The sequence below is a fragment of the Lactuca serriola genome, chromosome 6, assembly GCF_051521515.1.
Source record: "Lactuca serriola cultivar US96UC23 chromosome 6, Lser_US96UC23_V15, whole genome shotgun sequence".
Classification (NCBI taxonomy): domain Eukaryota; kingdom Viridiplantae; phylum Streptophyta; class Magnoliopsida; order Asterales; family Asteraceae; genus Lactuca; species Lactuca serriola.
The window spans coordinates 127,831,223-127,848,010 of NC_136413.1; the positions used below are offsets into that span (position 1 = coordinate 127,831,223).

At 38.2% G+C, this 16,788-nt stretch overlaps 1 protein-coding gene, 1 long non-coding RNA gene and 1 pseudogene across 3 annotated transcripts; 2 read left to right on the forward strand and 1 right to left on the reverse strand.

Annotated features, from left to right (window-relative positions):
- Nucleotides 1-4,275: 4,275 nt before the first annotated feature.
- LOC145056791 (helicase and polymerase-containing protein TEBICHI-like) lies at nt 4,276-7,632 on the reverse strand. Of its 2 annotated transcripts, XM_079004513.1 has the most exons (9): nt 7,035-7,632; nt 6,748-6,941; nt 6,474-6,672; nt 6,116-6,400; nt 5,685-5,853; nt 5,409-5,502; nt 5,206-5,309; nt 5,053-5,122; nt 4,276-4,685 (listed from the first exon to the last, which is right to left on the reverse strand). In XM_079004513.1, exons 2-4 carry the CDS (start codon nt 6,774-6,776, stop codon nt 6,140-6,142), a joined length of 489 nt encoding a protein of 162 aa, XP_078860639.1. In that variant the 5' UTR covers nt 6,777-6,941; nt 7,035-7,632; the 3' UTR covers nt 4,276-4,685; nt 5,053-5,122; nt 5,206-5,309; nt 5,409-5,502; nt 5,685-5,853; nt 6,116-6,139. The 2 variants fall into 2 exon arrangements, with proteins under 2 accessions (XP_078860639.1, XP_078860638.1); XM_079004512.1 differs by having other exon boundaries at nt 5,685-6,400.
- LOC145060140 (U-box domain-containing protein 44-like) lies at nt 6,878-9,920 on the forward strand (annotated as a pseudogene).
- A 4,908-nt stretch (nt 9,921-14,828) lies between these two features.
- LOC145056792 (uncharacterized) lies at nt 14,829-15,863 on the forward strand. The gene is made up of 2 exons (XR_013685920.1): nt 14,829-15,243; nt 15,352-15,863. It is a non-coding gene; the product is annotated as an uncharacterized LOC145056792 (long non-coding RNA).
- Nucleotides 15,864-16,788: the final 925 nt, after the last annotated feature.

Here is a 16,788-nt window from a genome sequence, read left to right on the forward strand (position 1 = left end):
TAATCAAAGGAGGTGGATAATTATCATATTTGAGATTAGGGTTATCTATAGTATCCTTGGTGCACTATAATAGAACCCTTAAGACTATGATTTTCAGCTACTCTTTGATAGAAGCTAGAACCGAAAATTTAATCTCCTCCTCCCTCATTTCATTCTCTTGCATTGTGTGTTTGTGAGCCATTAGAGGTGTTACACTTGTGACACTAAGTTCTCAAGCTTCAAGATCTACAAGGGAATCATTGTTATTACAATATAAAAATCAAGGTATGTAACCTAACCCTACTGTTATATGAATTTCGAAAATTGTAGACACTTCCTAGGGTATCTTCTTTTGTGTTCAAGTTTGCATGTTCAATTAGAGAAAACCTAGATCCAAAGCATTAGGGTTGCGCGTACAGATAGGAATTGTTGTTATGCTCAAAACTCATCAAAACATTCCAAAATACCAAGGATCCTAATACAAGTAAACTGGCACCTAAATAGGAAGGGCCATATCTCATAGATGCCGAAGCACGAAAGGGGGCATATTAGTTAGCCACCCTAGATGGAAACATTTTTCCAAGATCCTGGAATGCTATACATCGCAAAGCCTATTTTATGTAAGTAAGGTTAGTCGTTTCCCAACACACTTAAGGTACGCATGCTATTTACCATTTATCCTTTATTACTATTATTATTTATTCTCTTCAAATACCATTACTAACTTAAACATCGGAGGGGCTTTAGCTAGGCTAACGCCCACCCCTAGCTAATCTTTGTTGCATGCAGGGACTTACAGATCCTAACATATAAGGATCTTAACGGTTGAACACTCAAGGATCCTAACATTCTGGGATTCTGACACCTAAGGATCTTGACATCCAAGGAGCTTGACAGATGAATACTGGAGGATCATAACGTTCAAAAGACCACTGGAATAAAAGAGTTCCATGACTGCAAACATCTAACAATTCACAATATGAATTTCCTAAGAATAGAGACCGATCATCTCTCCTACAAATAAGGGTACTTAATCCCCTATAATGTTTAAAGAGCTAATTACCTCTTTCACACGAGTTAAGGTTTATACACCTTGCTTGGACGCACGATATCCAACTATGGGATGTGAATGAGGGGATCATTTTACGCTTTAGTAACTTGGCAACCCTCTAATTTATGAACATAAGGTGAGATCCTAATGTTTGAATCTAAGGTTAATAACATTTACATGTTATCTCAAGTTGTATTTTCACTAGAGCTTGCTATAAAGTCATAACATTAGCATGTTATCTGAAGATTGAATACTTCCCAAAAAGTAAACAAGATTTATAGCATTATCATGCAAAGACTTTCCTGAAGTTAAAGTTAATTTCAATAAAGGATCCTTCCTAAAATTTGCTAAGATGAAGTCAAATAAGGATCCGTTGCAAAACAATATCTAACGTAAAGATCTTTTCGCATAATAGCATCAAAATCATATGAAGATAGGGAATTCGTAACTTCAATAACCATTTAATCCCATCTGTCCACGCAAATCAAAGCAGCCCGGTTCGATGCTATGAAGATAGAAAACAGAACAAGCGAAGCGTTACATGGAATGGAAAAGAATTTCGAAGTGAAGGAAGACAGAGCATACTATTTCATGAACCGGATTTGGATCCCTAAACTTGGGGGATTCAGAGAAATAGTCATGAATGAAGCCCACAAGACACAATACTCCATCCACCCGGGTTCAGATAAAATGTACTTGGATATCAAGCAGCATTATTGGTGGCCTAACATGGAGGCAGAAATTGCCACTTACCTTAGCAGGTTCCTCACTTGTGCTAAAGTCAAGGTAGAATATCAGAAGCCCTCAAGATTATTACAACAACCAGTAATTCACGAGTGGAAATGGGAAAGGATTACTATGGACTTTGTGACCAAACTACCCAAGACAACTGATGGTTTGGATAACATATGGGTAATAGTTGACAGGTTGACAAAATCCGCTCATTTCCTACCAATAAAAGACTCATACAAGATGGAACGATTAACAAGAACCTATATCAAGGAAATCGTGAGGCTCCATGGAGTGCCAATATCTATCATCTCAGATAGAGATAATAGGTTTACTTCATGCTTTTGGCAATCGCTTCAGAAAGCTATGGGAACACAACTTGACATGAGCACTGCCTACCACCAACAAACGGATGGTCAAAGCGAGTGAACCATTCAAACGCTTGAAGATATGCTTCGTGCATGTTTGATAGACATTGGAAGGTTGTGGGATACCCACTTGCCTTTAATCGAGTTCTCGTACAACAACAGTTATCACTCAAGCATCAAAGTTTCTCCATTCGAGGCATTGTACAGGCGTAAATGTAGATCACCGTTGTGTTGGGCTGAGATAGGTGACACTCAGCTAGCAAGAGGACAGACACCAAGCAATGCATTAACAGGACCAGAAATCATACGCGAAACGACAGAGAAGATAGTTCAAATCAGGGCTCGACTTCAAGCATCACGAGACCGACAGAAGAGTTACGTTGATAAACGGCGAAAGCCCTTGGAATTTCAAATCGGGGATCGGGTGTTGTTAAAAGTCTCTCCCTGGAAAGGGGTGATTCGTTTTGGGAAACGGGGAAAACTAACCCACGATACATTGGACCCTTCGAGATTCTTGCCCGAATCGGTCCAATGGCTTATAGACTGTAGCTACCCACTGAGCTCAACAGTGTACACCCCGTGTTCCATGTTTCCAATTTGAAGAAGTGCTTATCCGACGAAACCCTCGTCGTTCCATTAGAAGAAATCGAAATCAACGAGAATCTCCTGTTCGTCGAAGAACCAGTCGAAATCATGCACATGGAAGTGAAGCGTACTAAGCAAAGTCGCATTCCGATTGTGAAAGTTCGGTGGAACGCAAAACATAGACCAGAATTCACATGGGAACACGAAGACCAGATGAAGCAGAAGTACCCTCACCTATTCTCGCATTCTCAAATCTAGCTTTAAAAAGAATTTTGGGACGAAATTCCCTCTAACGGGGGGATGATGTCACAACTAGGAATTCTGATGCTTTGTAAAACCCTTAACAAAGATAACAATGTAGCTAAAACTTGAAAACATGTATGGTGCTTATTAAATGACAAAAAAATTCCATCAAATACTCTATACAAACATTCAAATAGTAAACAAAAGGTTGGAGACCCTAAAAAAATCCCGGTTCAAGTCCATTTTGGACTAGGATTTTCTTATTGGGCCTAATGGACCAATAAGCTTCCAATTTGACTATTTTGGGCTTAGAACTCTTATATAGGCTCTAATTGGACCCACTCTCATGAGACTTAACCTTTTTGGGGCTTATAAGCCTAAAATGGACTAGTTGATCTTTAATGGGCCTTATTGGGCTATAACAAATATAATTAGCCCTAATGGGCATAATCCTTTCTTTTATACCAAAATGGGTCGTGAGTTTCCCAAAAGGGCCAATGGGCCGAAAAATAATTATTGGGCCTCATAAATTCGAACCAAGGAAAGGATTTGGACCAAGCTACTTCATCCTTTCTCCTAGCCCAAGTTCTCTGCCCAATAAAACAAAAAAAGAGAGATTTAGCGAGTTGACTTGTGTGGTGCCACCTAATTTTTATTTGGTGGATAAATAGGCTCATTACACTCCAAACATCCAAGCCCTCTCATGTTCCCATGCAACCTCATCTCTCTTCTTCTTCCCTCTCACTCTCGGCCGAAAGTAGACACACACACACACACCCATAATTCATCTCCAACTCTTTCCAAATTCTCTCAAGAACACTTTGCTTTCCTCCATCCAAATTTCAAGATCTAGGCACTATTAGAAAAACAGCCTTTTACAACGCTCATTGTGCATCGTAAAACGCTCAGACGACGTGCAAATGCGCGTCAAGAAAGGCCCTGTCATAAAGAGAGACGACGCGCTTTTGAGTGTCGTCTATAGACGACGCGCATTTACGACGCGTATTTAAAACGCACATTTACGACGCTCGGTTAAGACACGCAATGCGTATCAAGGAAGGCCCTGTCATAAAGGAAGACGACACGCATTTGCGTGTCGTAACCTTACGACGCGCGTGTTTATGACACGCAATGCGTATCAAGGAAGCCCCTGTCAAGAAAGGTCATGTCATAAATGAAGATGACACACATTTTTGCGTATCATAATTTTAAATGTTCTAAAAACAGTATATTTATATATTTATTAATTTTTAAATTAAATTTGCATTTAATGTCTCATAATATAAATAAAATATCATATACAAAAAATAAAATCCATTGCATAAAATTTAATGTCATACAATTCTATTTTTTACAATATCTAAATTTGCATCTAATCTACTATGTACATCAAATTCCAACTAAATAAATTTGCATCTTGCCTTTCATAATTCTTTAAGACTAATGCTCCAAGCAGCTGATTATATGGATAAGCAGTTGTACATTGGCCCATCTCAAGAATGACTTAGCCAAATTCAACTCCAAGTCTTTACTGCATCTTGCTGATAATGCTGCAAGATTTGAATCAAGTGGCTTCATATTCCTTTCTTCCATCAACTTTACCTGATGCACAAAATACATAGAAACAAAAAAAACATTGTAGAGGAAGGGGTATTTGGGAAAATGTGAGGGGTATCCTCTGCAAAACAAAACAAAAAATATCCTTTGCAAGATTTGCTCTTTAGTATCCTCTGCAAAACAAAACAAAAAATATATATCAAAAAATGAAATTGTTTATAGTTTTATATTATAATTATGCCTAGAGTATTGCATACCTGAAGAACCATTTGTTAGCTCTACAACACTTTTTGAATCTGAACCTTGTCTTTCATCACTAACACCATCACCTTTTAAAAGGTGTTGGTGTTAGTGATGAAAGACAAGGTTCAGATTCAAAAAGTGTTGTAGAGCTAACAAATAGTTCTTTAGGTATGCAATACTCTAGGCATAATTATAATATAAAACTATAAAAAAATACGGTCCGGGGTTGAATGAAGTACATCATTAACCAACACAATACATCATGAACCAACACAACACAGCAAATATGATAGTTACCTTGAATTGCAAAGTGCTATTAATAGCATCACTTATAAGCTCCCAGTTTGGTTCAGATAGTTCTAGAGGCCTATTTTAGTAATTGCGTAGAATATAGTATTAAAAAAAGTTAAAAAAAAAAAGAAGAAGTAAAAAGTACAATAGAGAACTGACGTGAGGAAAGGCCCGCCATTTAGGTTATTTGGCATGACTTGAGAAAGAGAAAATGCATGAGAAGTATGAGGCTGCTGCAACTGTTTTGGATCCTGATTATCATTCTTTGTAGAAAAATGATTATATGAGTACAGTAGAATCATTCATAATAATAATAATAATTGCATAGCATAAAATAAGTTAGAAAGTTATTGGGAGACTACCTGTGTCCTTCTGTAATGTTGTTTCAAAATGAGATTTCAGTGTATCCTCTTCCATTGGTCCCTGCAACCATTGAAATAATTGTCTTGCACTACCCTGTATAAACACACATACATACAATTATACTCACACATATGTATACTATATCAACATGTATATTTCATATATAAAAAAGTTGAATATTGCCTCTGGCATCAAATAGCTTTCATTAACAATGGAACCATCTGTAATTAAACGTCCATTATGTATTCAAGGGTAAAATGGTAAAAAAAACTCACATGGGCAGTGGGATGGCTCATTCTATCCAGTAACTCTTGGAGTAAGTAACTCCTGGAGTAACTCCCGGAGTAAATGACATCAATTTTTAAACTAACTGACATCAATTTTTCAAGCATTCTTCAATGAGTATACAATATACTGGCAGATTAAGAGGAGTAAATTCAAATCCTACAGAATAAACATTGTCCCTAAGTTAAATCAAAATACTATAACTTATCAATATATTCAACATGTGCAAATGTATACAGTATACTAGTGGATCAATCAAGCTCTGTAGTTGCAAATCAAGAATATGACAGCCTCTCTATTGGCATATCAAGCAAGCTCGACAGTTGTTTAAAGACTGGGGCAAATTCTCAGGGCATTGTAATAGAAAAAGTGTGTCATGATCTCCATAAGTAAGAGGCTAAGGACCCAACGAAAACCATACCAAGCCACTTGTTTCAGTGTATAACTATTCTGAGGTGTATCCAGCTGCCACAACAGGTCGGAAATTTGTTTGATACAAAGCTGCTTGAAGCCAATTAGCAACTGCATTGACATTAGGTGAAGTGGCACTCATTTTAACAATTTGAAGACCATGAGTGGGGTCACTTTTCCCACTTTTTGACCCTGAACATTCTCCTTTTGAAAACTCCAACCTGCTTTCACCAGCTCCATACCTAAGCTTTGTCAACATAAGTTCCAACAGATACCCCCTTTGCTGATCTCCAACCTGCGAAACAATGAATGATAAAAAGAGCTTATTGTTTGCATCATAATGTTCAAATAAAGGAAATTCAAATTACCATGTGAACTTCATCAATTAGTATGATCCCAACTTCTGAAAAACGCCCCTCTTCCAACAATCTATTGAGTAGAGTTTGTCTTCTCAATTTTGCAAACATCAACAGATGTATCATTAGGAAGTGTTCCTCTACCTTGGCTTCCATATTAACTACGAACATGCTTGTCAAGTGGTTCCAGTAAGGCTTCAAGATGTTCTTCCTGCATCACTTAAATACGAATAATGAACTTCAAGAACATAAATACTAATTCTCAACTAATAAGATACAAAAATACCCGGACATTCTCTGTACAAATGGATACATAGGGAAGAACAAGAATTGCCACTTTTCTTATTGAAAACACTCTAAGTAACATCAAGATTTCTGTAACAAAACTTTTCCCAGCACTATGCCAAAAAAGACAAATGGTTAAGAAAAAGTGATTAAGTAGAAAAGATTTAGCACCCCATCCACCTGAAGGCAGTCCACCTGGAAAAACAGAACCTCAATTAACAAAATAAAATCGATTTAAAAGTTAAAGAAACTAGAAAATACAAATAGTTAAAAAGACTAGAGAAGTACCTGCCATGGATACAGTTTTGATATTCCTCGTTTTTTATATGTTATGCATAACTCAGAAAGGAGTATCATGAACTCAATGTGCAGTCATTATGCCTGTTAATAACATCCAGATGTGCAGCAAAGTGACAGTTCACAAAACATATAATCTGACCACAGATTCTCATCCTCAATCTAACTCCTCCCTGTTGAAACTAGTAATTTTATAAGTTGTTATTATTACATAACTAAAATTAAATGAGAATTTTATAAAGCAGTTACATTGAGCCTGAAGTTAGTTTAGATAAACCAACAATAAACTGTATGAAATAATTAAAAGAAAAAAAAAGTGAATATAAAGAAAGAAGTATTTTAGTAAGAGAAACTCGTTAGGGCGGCAACCGTTAGAACCGCTTCAATCGTTTTACTGTCTAATCACCGGCGACGTGATGGAAGATCCGGTGGAAACGCCGTCGGGGCATAGCTTTGAGAGGTACGCTATTGAGAAGTGGTTGGCGGAAGGGAATAATGGTTGTTCGATTACGAAGACGCCGTTGAAAGCATCGGGTTTGAGGACTAATAAGACGCTTCGTCAATCGATGGAAGAGTGGAGAGATAGAAACACGATGATTTTTATTGGTTCTATGAAGTCGCGGATTCTTTCTAATGAGGAGGAAGAAGTGATAGTGTCGTTAGGGAAGCTTCGAGTTTTGTGTTTGGAAAGAGAGCTTCATCAAGAATGGATGATGATGGAAGACTACTTGCCTGTTCTTGTTTTGCTTCTTTCTACCAAGAATTTTAAAGTTAGATCGCATGTTCTCGTTATTCTTCGCATCCTTGCAACCAACAACGATGACAGGAAGGTATGAATCAATTTAGAATCACATCAAAACACCTCTAAAGAATTAAAAGTTGATAATCTTTGATTGGTAACTTACAGGAAACCATAGCGAAAACGCATGATGGCATCAAATTGATTGTGTGTTCTCTAGCACGAAAGATCAAAGAAAGTAAGTTGGCATTGCAATTGCTCATGGAATTATCAGAAAATGAGGTGGCAAGAAACATAATTGGGAGTAGTCAAGGTTGCATACTTCCTCTTGTTACCATATCTTGTAGCGATGATTAGGGATGAGCAAAAGGACTGAACCGGCCGGAACCGGCCCGAACCGGACCGGACCGGGGAACCGGCTTCGGCCGAAATCAAGAACCGAACCGGCCCGGCGGTTCTACCGGTTCCCGGTTCCTACCGGTTCTTGTCGTGTCTTCAAATGTTGGAACCGCTCCTTGAAAAATAGCATCATACGGTTCCGGTTTTTGCCGGTTCTACTGGTTCCGGTTAAATCGGTTCCGGTTCCTACCGATTCCCGGTTCCAAAAATCCACAAAAATAACGTCCCGGTCCCGGCCCGACCGGTTCCATCGGGTTCCGGTTCCGGTGCCGGTTCCCCGGTCCATATGCTCATCCCTAGCGATGATCCTCAAGCTGCCACTGACGCCAAAAAACTCTTGGATAATTACTCTTTTCTCCCTCAAAATATCATGCAAATGGCCAGAGCTAATTATTTTGAACCTCTACTTCACCTTCTTTCTTCAGGTAAACAATAATGTCTGTAATTAATGTTCAATAGAAATTGATGATGAAAAAACGAATCAACACAGGGTCTAAAACTGTTCAACAGGAAATGGCGGAGACATTATCAGAAGTTGATATGACAGATCATGGAAAACTTACAGTTTGTGAAAGCGGAGCAGTAGAGTCACTTGTTGCTATGCTTTCTCACGTTAATATAGAGATGAAGAAGGCTGCCATTTTAGCCCTGGAAAAACGCTCAGGTGTGCCACAAAATGGATTAAAAATGATCAAACAAGGTGCAGTGGATCTATTGTTTGGAATACTCTTCCATGAAAGCTTATCAATGCCGATTGTGGTTGAAAAGGTCGTAGCCACAATTATGAATCTAGCGTTATCGTTAACTTCCGGTGAACTAGATCAACATGAGATTCCATTTCTGGAATCGGAAGAAAATGTTTTTAAATTATTCTCGCTCATCTCAATAAACGGACCAAATGTTCAACAAAGTATTCTTCGAACGTTCCTTGTAGTTTCTCAATCTCCTCCAGGTTCAAACATCAGGACAACTTTACGGAAGGTGAGTTTTCCAATTTTCTGTTTATCTCCTTTGATTACATCGTCAATCGGTGCTCATTTACGTTCAATTTCATCATCAGATCTCTTCGGTTCAAGTACTGGTTCAGTTATGCGAGCACGAAAACCCAGCCGTCCGATCGCCGTGAAGCTGTTATGTGGTTTGATAAAAGACGGGAGTGAGAATGACGAGACATTTCAGGAACACGTTGGGCCTAAATGTGTGGAGACTTTGTTGAGAATCATACCAGCTTCCGATAAAGTTGAAGAAGGCGTCGCTTCAATGGAAATCATCTCTAACCTTCCAAAAAACCCTCAAATGAAGCGATGGATTCTCTATGCCACAGCACTCGAATTGATCGTTTCCATCCTCACTAATCGATTTCAAAAACCGGAAATCATGATCGAAAGTGCTTCCGGAGCTCTTTGTTGATTCACCGTTTCATCAAATCCAGATCTGCAAAAAAAAAAGTAGCGGAAACCGGGATTATCACTATGCTCGTACACTTGCCTGATTCTGGAGGATCTTTGACTAAACGGAACGTATCAGTTTCACTCCGGTATGTCTCCGAGAGCTCCAGCAGCTTGACCCGACCCGTGGAGCCGAAATCAAGTTTATTTAGCTGTTGTTTGGCGTCACCGGAGCTAGGATGTACTGTTCACTCTGGAATTTGTGCAATTGATTCCCCTTCTATTGAAAAGAGCAGAAGAATTGAGAATTTCAGGAAAAATAACCACAGATGTGAATCACTTGTGATGTAGAAGCATACCTTGATCCATGTCTTCGCCTTTTCTTATCCATCCAATGGAGCTTCAATTTCACAAGCAATCGGGAACCATCATCATCAAATAATGATAACGTGGACATATCGAGGTTTTCAATAGAGCTAATTGGGAACCAACGAAGCTTCGTATGTGAGGTTTAGCAGAAGATGTTGGTTTATTATTGATGATGTTTTGGATTTCTTTAGGGTTTTTTTGAGCTAATCGGATGCATTAAACCCCTGAACCATATTTGAGCTAATCAGAAGAAGAGCAAACCCTTCCTCCTCCATAGCTTCATTCCTAGATTTAGGTTTCGTGGTAGGTTGGGTCGCTTTCTATTTCCTTAGCATCAAGCTCTGATTGTACATAACCCATAGTTTGACATGATATTAGGGCTTTTAGACTCCAAAGAGTTATTGTCGGCAATATTGAGATTAACCCTCGATATGATATTTTTCCTTTAATCAGGGTGGTTTATCCCTAATATAAGGAGAGTTTTTAGGGTTTGGTGGTGGCAATGGAATGCCTTAGGGTTTGCAGAGAGAAGGGGGGAGAGAATGAAGGGAGATCTACAGAAGAGAGTGGAAAGCGGGGTACTTCAAAATTTTAGAAATTTTAAGGATTTCATTTCCCCCTTTAAAAACGCGTGTTTAAGTAAAAAATTATAAAGTGACATTTGTAGAGGGCGAACATTTAAGATAAGCGCCCTCCGTCTTTGTAATTTATTTTTTATTGGACACTAATTTTAGGGTATGCAAAAATGCTCGTCCTAAATTCTTCAAATTTCTAAAGATCTGACATTATTTTTAGAGCACGCCTTGTTGCGTATCATTAATAAGTGCGTGTCGTAAAAAGCGTGTCATTAAAGGTCTATTTTCTAGTAGATGAGAGCATTTCAAGGAGGTTCTTCCATAAGAAATCATCATCCTAGGTAAGTTGATGCTTATATCCATGGTTTAGCTTCTTGAATCTTTTATAAATCTCCTTCTAACTCGTGAAACTTCATGATCATGCTTCTTAGAACCTATCTAAGCGAAAGTCTTCTCAAGAAGCTGTCTAGGGCCAAAACCAACATCAAACTCTTCCATTTCTTTCTTCAAACCGAAACAACAAGCAAAGGTGAGTTCATACCCCTCTATTTTCGGTTTTCACAAGTTTTATGGGGGAGAATACAAGCAAAATGTGTATATCTATGTGTATGTGTATGTTATGTGTGATTTCATGTGTTTATATGGTAAATATGTGCCAAAAAGGAAAGAAATCTCGAGATCTATAGCTCAAAGAGGAAAATAAACGTGATCTAAGATATATTACATTAAACAAGTCAAGAAAAATTACCCTCTAATGTAACAACGTAAATTTTCAAAACAATTTTTTTATTTTTAAAACATGGGTAGCCTATCGTTTGGATTTGCCAGCAGAGTTGGGGCAGATTCACAACACTTTCCATGTGTCGCAGCTGCGGAAGTGTATAGCCGATGAGTCGGCAGTGGTTCCATTAGAGGATATTCAGGTGGATGCGAGCCTGAATTATGCTGAGAGACCAGTGGCCATTAGAGATCGGAAAATCAAGGTTCTGAGGAACAAGGAGGTACCCCTGGTTTTGGTTCAGTGGCAGCATCGGAAGGGGTCCGAGATGACTTGGGAACCGGAGTGTGAGATGCGTGAGCAGCATCCAGAGTTATTTGCAGAGCAAGAGTTCGAGGGTGAAGTCTAGTTCTAGTAGGGGAGAATTGTAACAGCCGGATTCCAAGGTATTAATCAATTATTATTTTTGGTAAATTGTGAGTAGACTCGGCGAGTTGGAGCCTAGAACTCGTCGAGTATGATCGCGGATTTGGATGCGGGTTCGCAGCCGGACTCGGCGAGTCCACGCTGTTTAATGAAACCCTAATTTCCCGGCCCTGAGCCCTATTTAAAGGACCTTATAACCCTTCATTGTGGCTACCTTCGACCTTGAGAGCACCAGAGCATCTGAGAGTCCTTGTGAGTGAGAAAAGAGGCCATTATTCATCATCCTTGTGTGTGTTAGCAAGAAGGGAAGAGGAAGGCCAAGCTAGAAGTGTTGGGGAACTTGGATCTACTTCCATTTCGGCAGAGGAAGCTATTTGAGGTAATATTCAGAGCTTATTCTCGTGTTTTTATTGATATGGTCAAATCTAGGGTATCTTCTTGCCTTGTTTATCATGTAATTGGAGTGTGAGAGGTCCCATGGGGAAATGGTACCTAGATCTGGACCTTAGTAGGTCCAGAGAGTCCCAAATGCTCTGCTTTATGCCTTTCCTTTTGAGTTGGAGACTTAGGTTACCATTTTAGATGTCATTTCACCGAAAGAAGCCTTGTAGGCGTCGCATGGTAGCCAAGATAGTGACTTTACATGATGAATGTGCTTGGAAGGACTGGATCTATGAGTTAATGGAGCGGATCTGACCTCAGAAGCGAGTTTTAGTTGATGCATGGTATGGACTCGCTGAGTCTGAAGAACAGACTCGGCGAGTAGCATGAAGATTGTCCTTAACCACTCAGCGAGTGGTCTTGCCGAGTTAAGGTGTTGACTTAGTGAGTCAGAGAGGGTTGTCGAGTGGACTGAGTCAAATGGGACTCTCTGAGTTGTTCTTCAGACTCGGCGAGTTGAGTCGTGGTGGCCCCGCGATTCATGCCAGAAGGAACTCGTCGAGTCAGGGAAGTACTTGACGTGCCAGGAGAGGATCCGAGGGAGTCAGTGAATGTGTATAGACTCGCCGAGTTGCTTCGGTGCACTCGCCGAGTCCGGTCAAAGTTGACCGTTGACCAGCGTTGACCAATGTTGACTTGTCAAGGGAAGTCAACCTTAGTTGTGAAAGTGTTAATTAGAAATATAAATTGTGTTATAGGAAGAGTATAGCTCGAGGGATCGAGCACGAGTGATTCCGGGATTTGCGAGTTAGCGAGATACACGAGGTGAGTCTTCTCACTATACTTTACCTTGAGTAGGTAACCAGAGTTATATGATACATTGTTTGTATGCTATATATGTGTTATGTGTTGCATTGCATTATTCTATGTGATTTATGCTTTGCATGTTTACAGAGTTAGAACCTGAGGGTTCACAGAGTTGGGTGCACGGACCCACAGAGTTATAGCCTCGAGTGGCTAATATGTGTTACATGTGGTATTTTGGGGAACTCACTAAGCTTTGTGCTTACAGTGTTTGGTGTTATTTGTTTCAGGTACTAGTGACGACCGTGGGAAGGCGCCGGCTTGATCAGTACACACGCATGGGATTTTATGATTTTGTGATCTTGGGATTATTGTACACTGGGATTGAATTTTGAACATGGGGGTTTTATGAATATTACAGGAATTATGTTTTATAAAATTTGAAAATTTTGTTTCGAAATTTACGTTGTTACATTAACCAATACATCAACTGAATTTTGGTTAGATAAACGGTAAAACAGAAACCATATATATACAAATATAAAATCAAAAGCATACATGAGTATCAAAAATATCCCACAAAATAAGAAAAAATAAGTATGAAAATACATAGGATCAACCCTCCAACCTACTCATTGTTGCTCTCATACTCACCCTTATCATCCTCCGTGTCATCCTCATTATCATCATCAGTATCCCCATGATGTGTTCTTGAAGGGCCATCACTATCATGACCAGGCTGAGCAGGTGGTGGAACAAAAGGACCCGGCTGAGGAAAAGGTGGATGGTCCATGCCCAAATGCTACATCACCCCAGCAATCAAAGCCATGATACAATGACGCTCTTCATGTGGAGCATCCAGAAGGTGTATCACATTGGCTAAACTTGGCTCTGGCTTATCATGCTCCATATTCCTAGGTCTCTGACGCCTCTTGAAGGCAAGCTCGGGGATATGCTCCGGCTCCACATGTCTAATCGGCTCCATAATATCATCATCTAGAACCCTCCACTGCCACCCAACTCCTTGAACCAACACGCATATCTTCCCTAAAGCGGTAGTACCCATGTCTCTGATAGGAATAGGATCCATCCCGCTAGAATCAACCTTATAAGATAGGGCCAACCGACTGACCTAATGACCTCCTCAAATACTGCTAGAGGCATGGAACCTAGAGTTATACCAGATAAATAGAGAGCAAGAGCCTAAATTGTGAATGTAAGATGCTAACTATCTTTGTGACTCTTGCATGTTTGTATGAGTCTGTATGGTAGTATATATGTGCTGACCAATTGGGTCTTATTTGTCACTACTGTGATATGTGTTACTCTTCGGTTAGTCTCCAGGGTTGCTGATAACCCCCATGCATGTTGTTTGCCCACTGAGATTTCGAGTAGTCTCCAGGGTTGTTGATAACCCACAGGGCGTGTTGTTTGCTCAATTAGATTTCAGGTAGTCTTCAGGGTTGCTGATAACCCATGGTTGCTCATTGGTGTTGTGTTTTATATGATATTTTTGGAAACTCGGTAAGATTTATGCTTACAATTTGTGGTTTAAATGTTTTCAGGTTTTCTTATATTAAAGCAGGGGCACAACTCAATTGCATCGCATCAATGAGAGACTTGTACACATGATAACTTTTAATGATACTCTGATAAATGTTTTAAGAATAAATGGTCATCTTTTAAGATTTTGTAGTTGAGATTTGAATAAACACTTACACTTTTATTTGAAAATTTTGAGTTGAAATTTGATACGTTACAGATGTTCAGCTTCATAGCTGCATATCTTCAAAGATCTCTGGATCTTTTATTCAAAGGATTTATCTTCAAATATCTCCACATATTTGTATTTCAAAAGCTTTATATGCCCAAAGCTCTTAAGATTTGTATATCTTCAAAGGTTTTGTCTCCAAAAACTTATATTACAATTTGATCTTCTTCTCAAACAAAGAAATACTAATAGGTTCTGGTGTTCTAAACACCAAGTACATATGATATAACTACAGTTTACTTACTCTATACTTCTAGGGCTCATTACTAGGGCTCATTATCGGTGAACAACATTCATACCCACTTGATACATTGGAATAATTGTTCTTAAAACCCATTTGATGAGAAAAAAAAAAGAGGAGAAAATACAAATATTCTTCTCATTTAATTATATCACAACCACCATAAATTTCACCCGAAAGCATCAAAAGGCTCCAAATCTCACAATAGTGGTGACGATTATCCTGATATAGTAACCCTAAATCTTCAGACTCTTTAACTAGAAGCAACCCAACGTGGTGTTCGCGAAATTGAAAATGGAGCACAATACCTTCGAGTTTTGAAGAAACTCATTCTAAGGCAACGCCACTACATAACCAAATCATTAGTCCTTTATGCAAACTCGATCCAGGTTCTCACTCTCAAATTACCTCAGTTTATACATGGTCGACGCACATAGAAACTCCAAAATCAAATAAGTGTTTCACTTCTGTAATCTCGATTCTCGTTTGTCTGATAGTAAAATCGACAGTATTTGGCTCCTACACTTGAAGATGCAGACGCATATTTAATCCTAGAGCTTGAAACATGAGGCTAATTTAAGCTACAGCTCCTGGGAAACGCACCATTGATGGCATTCTCTCGTCAATTGACTACAAAGACATACTCATCGGCTAACAAAAAGGGAGAAATGAGTCATGCGCACAAGGTGTTCGGCAAAATTCTCCAGAGAAGATTGTTGGGAAGAATACAAGCTTCTGATCGGTTCCTGATGCCATCTCCATATCCAAAAAAAATCGGATGATGTAACAAAGCGCTCAACGAAATGTAACAAAATGTTTTGCTTCTAGATTCTCTGGTAGATTTAACTGGCATAATGAAGGAGGAAGAATGAGCTATGCACATAAGGTGCTCGATGAAATTCTTAAGAACTAAAACATCATTTATTTAGCTTTTACACTTAACCTTTGCAAGGTCTTACATTCAAACAGCAACATTTTCACATCCATATATACTTACCCGTCTTTCTAATAGATTTTCGTTAGCATTATTAAGATACTAGTTTATAACATGTGAGAACCACGGTTATAAAATTAATTAAACTTTCATGTTTAAGAGTCAAAATTATTAATCAATTATTTTAAATAAATTATTAGTTAAGAAATGTATATTTTTTAGTTATATAAAATTATAATCGTTGATTTAAATAAATACGTGAAGTTATATCACTTTATAATATGTATTAATTTAATTTAATTTTTTAATTTGATGTTATTAATTTAATATAATTAGAGTGAAAAAATTTAAAATTTGAAATTTAAAATGGATAACCAATTAATAATTTAATATAATTATAGTGAAAAATTTTAAATTTTAAATTTAAAATAGATAATTAATAGGTTGACAAGGGACATCATATGTAACATACAATGTTGATAAAGAGTTCTAATAATATAACACTTGGCAACAGGAGATTAAATCTATTCATTTATTACAATATGGATTCGCTCTCTTTTTAGTATATACATAGACCAAATAGGTAAATCCCCCGAGGACAACTTAAACTTCTTTTCATATAAGATATCCTTACTATATAAAGTTGATTTTTTTTGGAAGAGACTATTAGCCACCATACTAGTTGCATGCTAACCAAGAACTTTCTCTAAAGTGGATTGACCTATGTCATTGTACAAAAAAATATAAAAAGATAAAAGAAGGAAAAAAGCATAGATAAACAAAGAAAAATGCTATAAATAACTTCTAGGAAACTGTGTGCCCATTTTGTTTTGAGCGTCTTTCCTATCTATTGACTCTACTATTCTTTATATAGCATGAAACATGATAAATTACTATTGTCCAAATGAATGAGACACAAGCATGCAAACACAAGCTAATGGATCATGAAGTCAAAGCTCCAATTCCTTACCTATGATACACATACTAGTATTTGCCACCG

Excerpts from the sequence above, each read along its gene's own strand:
- LOC145056791 (XM_079004513.1), bottom strand. The coding sequence starts at position 6,776 with ATGTATCCATTTGTACAGAGAATGTCCGG. Across the intron at positions 6,673-6,747 it reads TTTGTACAGAGAATGTCCGG|GAAGAACATCTTGAAGCCTT; the intron begins GTATTTTTGTAT and ends TAAGTGATGCAG. Across the intron at positions 6,401-6,473 it reads TAATTGATGAAGTTCACATG|GTTGGAGATCAGCAAAGGGG; the intron begins GTAATTTGAATT and ends ATTGTTTCGCAG.